Genomic DNA, 14,145 nt, shown 5'->3' with positions numbered 1-14,145 from the left:
CTTTTTAATATTTGCAAAAAATATAGAATTAATAGCTTCTGCGCTTGTTGCCAATATATATATATATATATATATATTGCAAATATTAAATATTTTGCAAATATTAAAAAGTAATATACGTTGAGTATAGTATTGGAGCGAACTATGCGCTAATAACGCTAATAATATTCTTTTAATTTTGGCATCTTAAAAATTATAAATCAATTACAATGCATACTCCACTAATGGTAGATAAGTTGATTGCACTGCGTGAGTTGTGCGACACTGCGGCTAGACATTTTTCATTTGTCTTCACTGCTCTTCTTGGCTCTCATCATTACTGTCTCATTTCTCATTCATCTTTCATGCAGTACACCACGCTTTGAAAAATCTAGAAATCGACTTGCGACGTTTTAATTTGTCTAAAGTGATTGTGCGTTGTGTGAAAACAACTTTTCGTGGAGTAGCAGCAGGCAGTACATATAGTTTTATTAATATTAAAGCGGTAAGTCTCGTATATATGTCTTATATTATTTTATTTACTATTTTATTTATAATTAAGCATAATTACAATAAACTTTTTCTTCCTACTACTAGTCCAATAATTTAATTAATATAATCTAACAGCACAACACATTCGAAAGACATGCAGAAAATATCTTCGGAATATTTTCTGAACGTCTTTTGAATATGTATGCTGTATGAGTAAATTGGTTAATATAAAATGCATAAATCTATTGCTTTTAAAAAGCTGTACTAACTTTTCAATTTTTTTATAAATTCAATTTTTTCAATTTTTATATAAATATAATATTATTTCCAATCCTGTTTCGGTCCAATTTTTCAGTTATTTTATTTTTTAAATTTTAATTTATAGTACTTATATATACAGCACGCTCATTCAAAAGACATCCAGAAGATATCTTCGGGATATCTTCTGAATGTCTTTTGAATATGTATGCTGCATGAATAAATTTGGTTAATATAAAATGCATAAATCTATTGCTTTTAAAAAGCTATACTAACTTTTCAATTTTTATACAAATATAATATTATTTTCAATTTTGTTTAGGTTCAATTTTTAAGTTATTTTATTTAATAAATTTCAATTTAGTATATGTCCACTCAGCATGCTTATTCAAAAGACATTCAGAAGATATCTTCGGGATATCTTTAGGGTACTAAATTAGAAATAATAAATTTAAGAAATAAAATAACTTAAAAATTGGACCTAAACGGAATTGAAAATAATATATATTTGTACAAAAATTGAGAAGTTAGTACAACTTTTTAAAAGCAATAGAATTATGCATTTTATATAAATAAATTTACTCATACAACATGCATATTCAAAAGACGTTTAGAAGATATTCCGAAGATATCTTCTGAATGTCTTTTCAATATGCATGCTGTATGGGCAAATTTGTTAATATAAAATATATAGTTCTATAATATACATTTGCATTACATGTAAGTGATGAATAAAATCTACATATATTGGTTATTTATAGTTTATAAATAGTATAAGTTTAAACATATTCAAACAATTTGCTATATATAAAGTTTTAATTTTCTTTCTAATATTGTTTGTTTCAGCTATCTTATAAAGTATAAAGGTTCTTTATAAATTATTTTATATTTTTGGATATTACGTTCAACTTCGATTCAATTATTCGGATCTATAAATCTTTATTGCACTTTTTATCTATTTTGTAACGGTTCACCTTTCCCGACGCCGCGGATCGGCTCGCCGGTTCCAGGATTCGGGAGGAAGGGGGAGATTCAGACTCGCTTATTCCTTATTAACAATACTTTGGTTTATTCAAAAAGAAACAAGTAAACAAAATGATTGTTGGCATAGAGCCTAAATAGAGAAACTTATTGACTACTCGGTATAAACGAAATGTTTGTTGGCATAAAGCCCTAAATAGAGAAACTTATTGACTACTCGGTATAAACGAAATGTTTGTTGGCATAAAGCCCTAAATAGAGAAACTTATTGACTACTCGGTATAAACAAAATAAGGAGGCGTATAGCCTGTAGCGGTGTCCGGAAAAGATTTACAAATTACCCGGTATAACTTAGAGATACGGTGTACGGAGGCGTATAGCCTATGGCAGGAAGAAACCGGAAACCGGGAAACCCGGCGTAATGACGAGAAACCCGTCACCCGGTGTATAGCAGGAAGAGACCGGAAACCGGGAAACCCGGCGTAACAACGAGAAACCCGTTGCCCGGCGTGTAGCAGGAAGAGACCGGAAACCGGGAAACCCGGCGTAACAACGAGAAACCCGTTGCCCGGCGTGTAGCAGGAAGAGACCGGAAACCGGGAAACCCGGCGTAACAACGAGAAATCCGTTGCCCGGCGTGTAGCAGGAAGAGACCGGAAACCGGGAAACCCGGCGTAACAACGAGAAACCCGTTGCCCGGCGTGTAACAGGAAGAGACCGGAAACCGGGAAACCCGGCGTAACAACGAGAAACCCGTTGCCCGGCGTGTAACAGGAAGAGACCGGAAACCGGGAAACCCGGCGTAACAACGAGAAACCCGTTGCCCGATACTAAAGGTAGGAGGCCAGAAACCGGGAAACCCGGCGTAACAACGAGAAGCCCGTTGCCTGGCTAGGAGGTCTGGAGCAGGACTGGTGCCGGCTCATCCGTCGAGCCGGCTTATATACCCTGCCGGCGGTTCCCCCACTCTACCTCGAGGCTGTGGTGGGGGTAACGCCGGCGTCGTAGTGGGGCGCCTCTGGGGGTTGTAGTGGGGCGCCCCTGGGGTAGGGTGACCCGTGTATCAGTTGTGATTTTGTGCTTAGGGGCGCCTTAGGCGCCATAGCCTCAAGTGGCGGGCGGGTGATCGGCCCGCGAGGCGTTAGTAACGGCTACGCCGTTACACTACCCCCTCCCTAGACGGCGGATCGCACGTGGTCGGCCGAATCGGTCGAACCGTATCGGTCCACCGTCCAGTAGGGGAGGTGGCTCGGAACTTCCGAGTGGCGTGGGCGGTATGGCGCTGGAGGAATCACGGCGGCTGGCCCGGTCCTACGCCCCGATGGTTTCCTCGTCCTCCTCCTCGGATGCCGCCTTGAGGTCCTGCACATGGATGTGGCGGTGCCATCGTCCTCGGGCGTCCTTGAGGTCAACGATTACGGGGGATACGATCCTCCGGACAGTCATCGGTCCGCTGTACTTCGGGGCCAGCTTGGCGTTGAACGCGTTGGCCTTGCTGGACAGGGGGCGGTCGCGTTTCCAGACGCGTTCGCCCAGCTGCGGTCGCCAGTCTCGTCGCCTCAGGTTGTACGGCTTCTCTTGCCGTTGGAAGGCCCGGGCGAGGTGGATTCGGACCACCTTGTAGGCGTCCTCCAACTGGGTCTGGCGGGTGCTTGGTCCTGGTGCTGGTGCGGTTCCTGGTCGATCCTCTGGATGTGGGCGAGCGAGCTCTCGGCCATGCAGGATGTAGGCCGGAGTGTATCCGGTGGCCTCATGTCGGGCGGTGTTGATGGCGAACTGTAAGGCGGGGATTCGCTCGTCCCAGTCTTTGTGCCGCCGGCCTACGTACTGGCTGATCATTGTTTTAACCGTACGGTTCGCTCGCTCTACCGGATTGCATTGCGGAGTGTACACGGGGGATGTCCGATGTTGTATCCCGTAGGAAGCTAGCAAGGCCTTAATGCGTTGCGCGACGAACTGAGTCCCGTTATCGGATACCAGGGCGACCGGACACCCGTGCCGGTATATCAGGCGGTCGGTGAGTGCTCGGGCTACGGCTACGGCGGTGGCTTTTCTAAGCGGGACCATTTCGATCCACTTACTGAACCGGTCTTGTATGGTTAATAGCCAGGTATGGCCGCTAGTGGATCGAGGCAGGGGACCGATCAGGTCTACTGCGGCTTGTTCCCATGGTGCGCGGACAGAGGTGGCCATCATCCGACCAGCCGGTCGTTGTTGACTGGCCTTGTGCCGCGCACAATTAGCGCACCCTCGGACGTACCGGGCAATTTCCCGAAACATGCCGGGCCAGTAATATAGCTGGGCCACCCGAGCCAATGTTTTGGAAATGCCTAGGTGCCCGGCGGCCGGGTCGTCGTGCATTCGCTGAAGCAGGGCGGGTCGTTGGTCTGTAGGCACGCACTGCTTCCATTGCTCTTCGGCTGGTGTTTCCCGGAAGTCCAGATCGTGGAGTATATGCCTGTACAATCGTTGATCCTGGATTTTATAGTCCGGGTGATCGGTCGGATGTCTCCGTACTTCGGCTAGTTTACGGTGGTACCACCGGCATTTCGGCCGGGTCACCGCCAAAGCTTCCGGGAGGCGGGAGAGGGCATCTGCCACCTGGTTAAGTGTCCCGCGCCGGTACTGGATGTCGAAATCATGTTGTTGTAATTCGAACATCCAGCGGGCTAGTCGTCCGGTAGGGGCCTCGATGTGTTGTAACCACTTTAAAGCTTGGTGGTCGGTCACGACGGTGAATCGGTAGCCCTCGAGGTAATCCCGCATCCGGCGTATACCCCACACGACAGCCAAGCACTCTAGTTCGGTAGCGCTATAATTCTTCTCGGCCGCGTTGAGGGTCCGGCTGGCGTACGCGATAACCCGCTCTCCTTCGCCGAGGTGTTGGGTTAATACGGCCCCTAACCCGTGGGCGCTGGCGTCGGTTTGTAGTAGAAATGGTCGCGCAAAATCTGGACAGGCGAGGACAGGTGCGGTGGTTAAGGCCTGTTTTAGTTTCCGGAACGCGGTTTCTTCTTCTTTTGCCCAGGTCCAGCGCGCTCTCTTTTTAGTGAGTCGAGTGAGAGGGGCGGCGATGGTGGAGAAGTCAGCGATGAATCGGCGGTACCATGACGCTACCCCCAGAAATTGCCGAACCCTGCGGAGGGTCGTGGGGGCAGGCCAATCGGTAATGGCTCGCACTTTTTCTGGGTCCGTCCGGATTCCGTGCCGATCGATAACGTGTCCGAGGTACCGAAGACTTGGCCGGCAGAAGTGACACTTTTCTGGGTTGAGGCGGAGTCGGGCGTCACGGAGGCGGCGAAAGACTTCGGCCAAGTGGCCTAGGTGCTCCTCGAAAGTACGGGACGCGACAACTATGTCGTCCAAGTAGACGAGGACGTGTGGTTCTAACTCGGGTCCTAGCACGGTGTCGAGCAGCCGTTGGAAGGTGGCCGGTGCTGAATGCAGTCCGAATGGCATGACGCGGAACTGCATCAGCCCTCTCCCTGGCACCGTGAAGGCGGTTGCGGGGCGGCTCTCCGGAGTTAGTGGCACTTGCCAATACCCGCTGCGTAGGTCCAACGTGGACAAGTAGTGTGCGCCTCGTAGCTTATCTAAGGTGGCGGCAATGTGAGGCAGCGGGTATGCATCTTTTTCTGAGGCCGCGTTTAATCGGCGGAAGTCTATACAAAATCGGTAGGTCCCGTCTTTCTTCTTTGCCAGCACTATCGGAGAGCTCCAGGCGCTGGTGGAGGGCTCGATGACTCCTTCGGCTTCCATCTTTTGGACCTCTTGGTCGATCACGGCTTGCATGGCCGGATTACGGGGCCGATATCGTTGTTTAATGGGCGGCCCCGGTTTTAGCCGAATTTGGTGCGTGGCTTTGTCGGTCGGGCCGCGGACCGATTCGAACTTTGGAAGTTCGTTATTTAGAAAGGCCTGTAGCCTTAGCGCCTCGCTGGTAGTTCCTGGGCTGATACTGGCTGTCGCGATTCCATCTTTGGTTGTTGTCTCGGTGACGGGTCTGGGCGGCGGGCGCAGCTCGACTCCTAATTTCGCCCAGAGGTCTATGCCTATTAGTACGGCGTTGTCTAGTTGTGGTAGTACGGAGAAGCGGTGGCGGTACGATTTTCCGCGTAACCTGACCGTTGCTTCGATGGTCTCGGCAATGGGGACTTGCGTCCCGTCGGCCAGGCGTATCTGGGCTGCCTTGAGATCTGGGCTAGACGGTGTGCGGTTGATTCGGCGGGCCGTTTTAGTGTTTACAAATGAGATCTCTGAGCCGGAATCAAGGAGGCCCCACAAATGTTGTCCGGCGATCTGGATCCGGAGGTGCGGTCTCGGGTTGTATTTTAGGTCGAGTCGGGCTGGACGACGGCCGCGACGTCTCCGGCCCGCACCCCGTTTCCCGTCGGGGGGTGGCAGTCACGGGTGTGGACCCCGTCCTTGCCACATCTCGAGCAGAATTTCTTCGGAGGTCGCTGGCAGTGCAGGCGTGTATGTCCTCGTTGCTTGCACCTCCAGCAACATTCCTCCCGACTGTAGACCGCGGAAGCTACGACCGGAGTGTGGCTTTGCGGCACGTCCCTTCGTCGTTCCTGTCTTCGGCGGTCGGCCTCTTCGTATTCGGTGGCTCGGATGCTCAGATCCCCGACGCTGAGCACGTCCGCCCGACGGATGTACAATTGGTACTCCGGATCCATGTTTTCGTAGAGCTGTTCCAGTTGGTCTAGGGGTGAATATCCCCCGGCGCGCCGCATCATGGTCAGGACCTCGGTGGCGTACTTTTGGAAGGACTCTTTAGGGCGTTGTTGACGTCCCTGGATCGTCCTTTTCATCTGTCTCTCATACCCGCTTGGCAGGTATTGCTGGCGGATAGCTTGGCGAAAGTCGGCCCAGCTGGCTATGGTATCGCGGATGTTGCGATACCACAGCAGGGCGTCTCCCCGTAAGAGTTCGGGTAGCCCTAACAGCATCTGGGCGTCGGTGTAGCCGTAGCCCAGGCACAGCTCTTCCGTACGCTCGAGGAATGCCAGGGGGTCCTTGCCCTCGAAGTGGCACCCCCATTTTCGGATCTGATCCATGATCCTGGCCGGTTCAACAGGTGTCGGGGTGGTAGCTTCTTCGTCTTTGGTTGGGCTTCCGGTGGCCATTTCGACGTTGATAGTGGGCACAGGTAGGTAAGTTCGAAATAGCGCGGGGTTTTGCCCGACAAATCGGCGGAGGCGTCGGCGGACCTCGTCTAAAGTTCCTTGGCTATCGATTCCGTGTCTTTTGGCCAAGGCAATAGCTTCGGATTTTGATAATTGATTTACCCACGCGGGCATCTGGATAGGCTTAAGCGAGTCGGGATCTCCACTGGGCATGTCCCTGTTCGGGCGCCATGTAACGGTTCACCTTTCCCGACGCCGCGGATCGGCTCGCCGGTTCCAGGATTCGGGAGGAAGGGGGAGATTCAGACTCGCTTATTCCTTATTAACAATACTTTGGTTTATTCAAAAAGAAACAAATAAACAAAATGATTGTTGGCATAGAGCCTAAATAGAGAAACTTATTGACTACTCGGTATAAACGAAATGTTTGTTGGCATAAAGCCCTAAATAGAGAAACTTATTGACTACTCGGTATAAACGAAATGTTTGTTGGCATAAAGCCCTAAATAGAGAAACTTATTGACTACTCGGTATAAACAAAATAAGGAGGCGTATAGCCTGTAGCGGTGTCCGGAAAAGATTTACAAATTACCCGGTATAACTTAGAGATACGGTGTACGGAGGCGTATAGCCTATGGCAGGAAGAAACCGGAAACCGGGAAACCCGGCGTAATGACGAGAAACCCGTCACCCGGTGTATAGCAGGAAGAGACCGGAAACCGGGAAACCCGGCGTAACAACGAGAAACCCGTTGCCCGGCGTGTAGCAGGAAGAGACCGGAAACCGGGAAACCCGGCGTAACAACGAGAAACCCGTTGCCCGGCGTGTAGCAGGAAGAGACCGGAAACCGGGAAACCCGGCGTAACAACGAGAAACCCGTTGCCCGGCGTGTAGCAGGAAGAGACCGGAAACCGGGAAACCCGGCGTAACAACGAGAAACCCGTTGCCTGGCGTGTAACAGGAAGAGACCGGAAACCGGGAAACCCGGCGTAACAACGAGAAACCCGTTGCCCGGCGTGTAACAGGAAGAGACCGGAAACCAGGAAACCCGGCGTAACAACGAGAAACCCGTTGCCCGATACTAAAGGTAGGAGGCCAGAAACCGGGAAACCCGGCGTAACAACGAGAAGCCCGTTGCCTGGCTAGGAGGTCTGGAGCAGGACTGGTGCCGGCTCATCCGTCGAGCCGGCTTATATACCCTGCCGGCGGTTCCCCCACTCTACCTCGAGGCTGTGGTGGGGGTAACGCCGGCGTCGTAGTGGGGCGCCTCTGGGGGTTGTAGTGGGGCGCCCCTGGGGTAGGGTGACCCGTGTATCAGTTGTGATTTTGTGCTTAGGGGCGCCTTAGGCGCCATAGCCTCAAGTGGCGGGCGGGTGATCGGCCCGCGAGGCGTTAGTAACGGCTACGCCGTTACAATTTAATTTTCTTGTGTCTCTCTGAATATAATTCAAAATGCCTAATAAAAAAAGTCAAAGAGAAAAATTATGTCGGAAAGTTAATGAAAAACTTCATCTGTCATTAGCAATAATTAGTGAAACGGATCAATTAGCAAATAATGAAATATTCTTAGATGAATATTATAATCAGAATTGTAAAAAAATATATAATAGTGTTGATAATGAAATTGTTATTGATAATAATGATTTTAATGATAATAATGATAATAATGATAATAATGATAATGATTTTATAAATAATGATAACATTTTATTAAATAATCAAAGCAATAATTTGGAACAGAATGATTATTCTTTTCTTAATGATTTACAGCAACGTAATGATACTAATATTTCACCTCCATTATTTGCTAAGCCTAAGGAATCTCTTTCCACAAAATTAGGAAAATGGTCTATTGACAGAAATGTTAGTTTAACTGCATTTAAACAGTTATTAGATATACTACGCGAAGAACCATCATTAATTAATATCTTGCCAGCTGATCCACGTACTATTTTGAAAACACCCCGCAAATCTAATTCTTTAAATAATTCATATCATTATTTTGGTATACGCAAGTCACTAAATTTTTTATCTTTGAAACATAATGTAACTGTCGATCAAAATACAGAATTTTTTCTCGCAATTAATATTGACGGGCTGCCTTTAACAAAAAGCACATCAAGTTCCTTTTGGCCAATTTTGGGTACAGTTAAATCAATTAAAAATCTAAAAAATCAAGTATTCATAATAGCTTTACATTATGGAAATGAAAAACCTAAAGCCAATGAATTTTTAAAGGATTTTGTAGAAGAATGTATAAAATTATCAAATGGAATAATGATACAATCTGTTTTATGTAAATTCAAAATTTCAATGTTAATTTGTGATACCCCGGCCAAATCTCACATTTTATCTATTAAAAGTCATTCAGGTTATTTCTCATGTACGAAGTGTGATCAGGAAGGGGATATGGTTAATAACGTTTTATGCTTCGTTGAAACTGAAAATTTAAAAAAAAGAACAGATCATTCATTTAGAAATACCCTTCAAATCGAACACCACACAGGAGAAACACTTTGGCTTCAAATTCCCAATTTTAATATGATTGATAATGTACCTTTAGATTATATGCATAATCTTCTATTGGGTGCAACAAAAAGGTTGTTATGTTGTAAGCGTTATGGATGGATATTTGGCAAGCCTCCTCATAAATTACGTGCTTTAAATATTAATAAAATTAACAATAATCTTCAGGCTTTAAAAAAATATATTCCTTGTGAATTTGCAAGAAAAACTCGGCCAATAAACGAATGTAAAAGATTTAAGGCGACCGAATTTAGACTTTTTCTGTTATATACAGGCCCAATAGTTTTGAAGAAAGTAATACCATTAAAAGAGTATAATAATTTTCTTATGCTAAGTTTAGCTAGCTCAATATTGATAAGTAATCAGTACACAAAATTTGAAAATTATATTTCATATGCCGAAGACCTAATAAAATATTTTATTAAGAATTCAATTAAAATTTATGGACCCGATTTTATTTCACACAACATACATAGTCTATTGCATTTAAGTGATTGTGTACGTTTATTTGGTTCACTTGATGAATTCAGTGCTTTTGCATTTGAAAATCATATGCAAAAGTTGAAAAAGTATATCCGTAGACATTCGCAGCAGCTACAACAAGTTGTGTGTAGAGTTAGTGAGGATAATAATTTTTTGCAACCAATACAATTTGTAAATGATAATTCCATAACATTATTGCAGGAACATTTTAATGGTCCATTAATAAATAATTGCACTTCTCCGCAGTACAGGAAATTTAAAACGATTAATTATTGCTTAAATATTTTAAAAGTAGCTGATCGATTTGTCGAATTGACCGATTCAACTATCGTTGAAATACTAAATTTTGCATCATATCAAAATGAAATATTTTTAATAGGTATCAAGTATATTCCTCACAAAGATTTTTATTCAAAACCATGTTTTTCTTCATTATTTGATATTAAAGTTATTATAAAATATAATACTATATTTCAAATGTGGAGATTTGACAAGATCAAAAGAAAATTACTAGTTTTACCATATAATGATCAATATATTGCATATCCTCTACTGCATTTATAATTGTCTTAAATAATTTTATAATAAATAATAATCGATCACATTTTTCAATAGTTAGTTAAACATAAAATATTTGATAATTTTTAATTTAAATATTTGGAAACTTTATACTAGCTAGAAAAGAAAAATAACATACAAGCTAACGAAAAGTTAATTTTATAAGTTATTTTTCTTATTTAATTAGTATAAAGTCTCAAAATATACTTAATTCAGATTTATTATAATATAATAATTAATTGATCAGTTTTGCATTGAATTTTTTATTTTTTTATTAATTTCTTTATTACATATGTATTTTATTTGTTTAAAAAAATATTCCTTTTCTCTAGTCTTTCAATAATTATATTTTAAAAAACCCTCTTGTTAAATTGTGTAAATTTTATAACTAATTTTTTTTCACTGAATTTTATTCGTTGAGATATTTATTCGTTGATAGATAAAAGTTCAGTTTAGATTGAGATCCGAAATTGATTACTATCAGGTTATCAAGTAATTAAATCTGAATACCTGTAGCCCATAAAAATTTTAAAATAAAAAATTAGCATGTTGAGAATAAAAGTAACGAAAAAGATTTCAAAGAAGAGTCAGTTATGATATTTATTTTATTCTTTAAGTGATCTTGATCTATTTGCTAAATCATAGTTTTTCTCAAATGACATATCTCTATTTGTTTATTTCATTGTCTACTAGAGAAGTTTTTAATAATTGAATTTGAGTTTTAGGAATTTTTAAGAATTGATTAATATGTGTATATAGATGACTTGGCTTGTTGTTCGATTCAAAGAGGATGACACTGTTGAGGCAATACCGAAAAAATGGTTTTTGTTAAAAGAATCTGCATGCTATTGGCCACCACAAAATTATGAAACTACAGCTATTAAAGCAGCTATAAAAAATGAATATAGTCCTGATTCAAACTGGATGAAATACGGAGCAATTATTTTAGGCACATATGGTAAATATGTTATTGCTTATATTATATAAAATTGTATAACATTTTTATAAAAAAAATTATTAAATTATTAATATATGTATAAAGAATTATATACACACACACACACACTGTTATTAATCATGGAATATCTTCTTTTATTTGTAATTATCATAAACTTATAATAATTACATTGTTATTTTGTACCACACATTTATTTAATATGCAATTCTATAATGTACAACAATATGGTAGTTATATTCTTTGTTATTGGATATATAATAAGTAATATTTATTTAGGTGATTTAAAACTTGCTAAAAGAAAGGCAATTAAAGCCCAACGTACAGATGATCTTTCATCACATACGGAGATTTTAACGAAAAAGAATAATAAAATACATAAGCGGGGACAAGGCAAAAGTAAAGGACATAAGGATTACTCAGATACTGATAAATCTTATGAATCGATATCTGATGAAGATAGCAACACATACCCTACATTACCACTTTCTGGCAAGAGACACGGTATAAGATAAATACTTTTCTAGTAAGAATTCATTTTATTTTCAAAAACTAATTTTCCTTATATTTAACAGATAATGATCGCTCTCCAATGGAAAGTCAAAATATTACTAATCGTAAGTATTTTTAAAACTTGAACTTTTATGTAAAATATTTATTATTACATTATTAATCAGATCAATATACTGAAGAAAATACGGCTTAGCAATTTATATATTTAAATACTGCTACCGGCTTTAAAGTGGAATAAATTAATATAGAATTTATTTATTAACACTATTATTTAGATTAATTTATATTAATACTATTATTTAATTAATACTATTATTTATTATTGAAAAAATCAATATTGTTTTAAAATATTAATTTTTTAAATGTATATTATAATTGTTATCTAAAACCAAAATATTTAAATATAAATATATTTAGATAACAATTATAATATACATTTAAAAAATTAATATTTTAAAACAATATTGATTTTTTGAATAATAAATAATAGTATTAATTAAATAATAGTATTAATATAAATTAATCTAAATAATAGTGTTAATAAATAAATTCTATATTAATTTATTCCACTTTATATTTATATTTAAATATTTTGGTTTTAGATAACAATTATAATATACATTTAAAAAATTAATATTTTAAAACAATATTTTAATTTTTTCAATAATAAATAATAGTATTACTTAAATAATAGTATTAATATAAATTAATCTAAATAATAATGTTAATAAATAAATTCTATATTAATTTATTCCACTTTAAAGCCGGTAGCACATGGGTACATTCAATGCGGAGCGGAAAAGTCGTCAACATATACATACGAGTATATTCCTATGGTAGATAAGCTACGACAGGCCCAGCGTAGTCCGCTGTAGCATACTATCATAGGAATACATATGTTGAAATTTTTTCTGCTCTGCATTGAATTCACCAACGTATTATCGGCCTTAATATAACAAGTTTGTTGTTATACAACAATTCTGTTAAATAAGCATTATTAATTAAATTGATAATATTTTCTTGTTATTTTAAGATAACTTCAAGCAAACTACAGATAGCGTTCACGTAAATGCTGGTAAATAATTATTTTTATTCTTTATATGTTTTGTATTTTTTAAATATTCCTTTTTGTATAATATTTTAATATCCAATATAACTTAACTTTCAGAATTTTCAGAATTCAGAAAACAACTTCTTAAAGAAGTTCATCTGATTAATCTTAAATTAAATGATCTTATGGATAACGTGAATATACTTGTAAAAAAAGCCCGATATGCTGATGAGCCAGAACTAAATGATGACACTAATACGGCTGTTATGACTTTAATACAATCGTTTCCAGTCGTTACAGAGCAGGAATTAATGTCGATGGAAGAATGGCTATCGAGTTCAGCTGATAACATACATGCACTGGTGTGTACTTAATTATATTATTATATATTATTTAGATTATATTTTACATGATGAAAATTATTTTCTAATAAAGAACTTTTTTATTTTGTGAATTTTATATTTTAGAGTCATCAACTGCGTTTAATTGGAGGCACAGATCTTCCCCATGTAATCAAAGCCATTATGTCGAGAGCAATTTCAAATGAAGTTGGAATGCTATATTCCTGGGAGGGAGCTCGGCAAAAAAAAGCTTTTAAATCGCTAAAGTTCGTCCAAGTGATCATTGGTAAAATATATTATTTTATATACTCTACATCAAAACCATTTTAAGCATATACATATACGCTTGAATCAAGTTTCATCGTAACATAACTGTGTTGCGTAATCAAATAATATTTAAATAGAAAAATTTGAATTTGAATTTAATTTTGTTACATTACTTTGTCGCTTTCATTTTTTTATTCACAATTTTTTTATTTAATATCTGTAATATATATGTATTATATGATGATGTTACGCATTAAAGTTCGCAGATCTGTTCACACCGGTTATGTTGCACAGTTACGTTATGTAATGCTCATATGCGTGCGTAACTTTTATATTTACTAAATGATTTTAGGTGTTGTTCGACTGAACTCCAAGACAAAATCTGCAACAGAATCGGATATCATAGAAGTAATAAAAAATTGGCTAGTTAGAAGTAAAGAACGCAGTAACAAGTTTCAATCAAAAAAGAAAACGGAAAACACTGTGTGTCAAACAGATTCCGTTTGTGAAACAGGCTCTGCTTGTGAAACAGGCTCCGTTTGTGAAACAGGCTCCGTTTCTGAGAAAGACCTTATTCAAGATTAAGATAATTATATGTATAACTTGCCG

At 40.1% G+C, this 14,145-nt stretch overlaps 1 protein-coding gene across 1 annotated transcript; it reads left to right on the top strand.

The window, feature by feature from the left end:
- The first annotated feature begins 11,044 nt into the window (after positions 1 to 11,044).
- LOC114933430 (uncharacterized) lies at positions 11,045 to 14,145 on the top strand. Its single transcript, XM_029305973.2, has 7 exons — positions 11,045 to 11,367; positions 11,644 to 11,868; positions 11,940 to 11,981; positions 12,911 to 12,952; positions 13,046 to 13,290; positions 13,396 to 13,555; positions 13,889 to 14,145. The coding sequence occupies exons 1-7, from the start codon at positions 11,169 to 11,171 to the stop codon at positions 14,119 to 14,121; spliced, it is 1,146 nt and encodes a 381-aa protein (XP_029161806.1). The 5' UTR covers positions 11,045 to 11,168; the 3' UTR covers positions 14,122 to 14,145.

This window comes from Nylanderia fulva, unplaced genomic scaffold, assembly GCF_048542155.1.
Source record: "Nylanderia fulva isolate GAGA-0341 unplaced genomic scaffold, ASM4854215v1 Scaffold432, whole genome shotgun sequence".
NCBI classification, from domain to species: domain Eukaryota; kingdom Metazoa; phylum Arthropoda; class Insecta; order Hymenoptera; family Formicidae; genus Nylanderia; species Nylanderia fulva.
Note: the sequence above shows the minus strand (reverse complement) of the source record. Positions and strands in the feature narration are given on the sequence as shown.

Excerpts from the sequence above, each read along its gene's own strand:
- LOC114933430 (XM_029305973.2), top strand. The coding sequence starts at position 11,169 with ATGACTTGGCTTGTTGTTCGATTCAAAGAGGATGACACTGTTGAGGCA. Across the intron at positions 11,982-12,910 it reads AAGTCAAAATATTACTAATC|ATAACTTCAAGCAAACTACA; the intron begins GTAAGTATTTTT and ends TGTTATTTTAAG. Across the intron at positions 13,556-13,888 it reads GTTCGTCCAAGTGATCATTG|GTGTTGTTCGACTGAACTCC; the intron begins GTAAAATATATT and ends AAATGATTTTAG.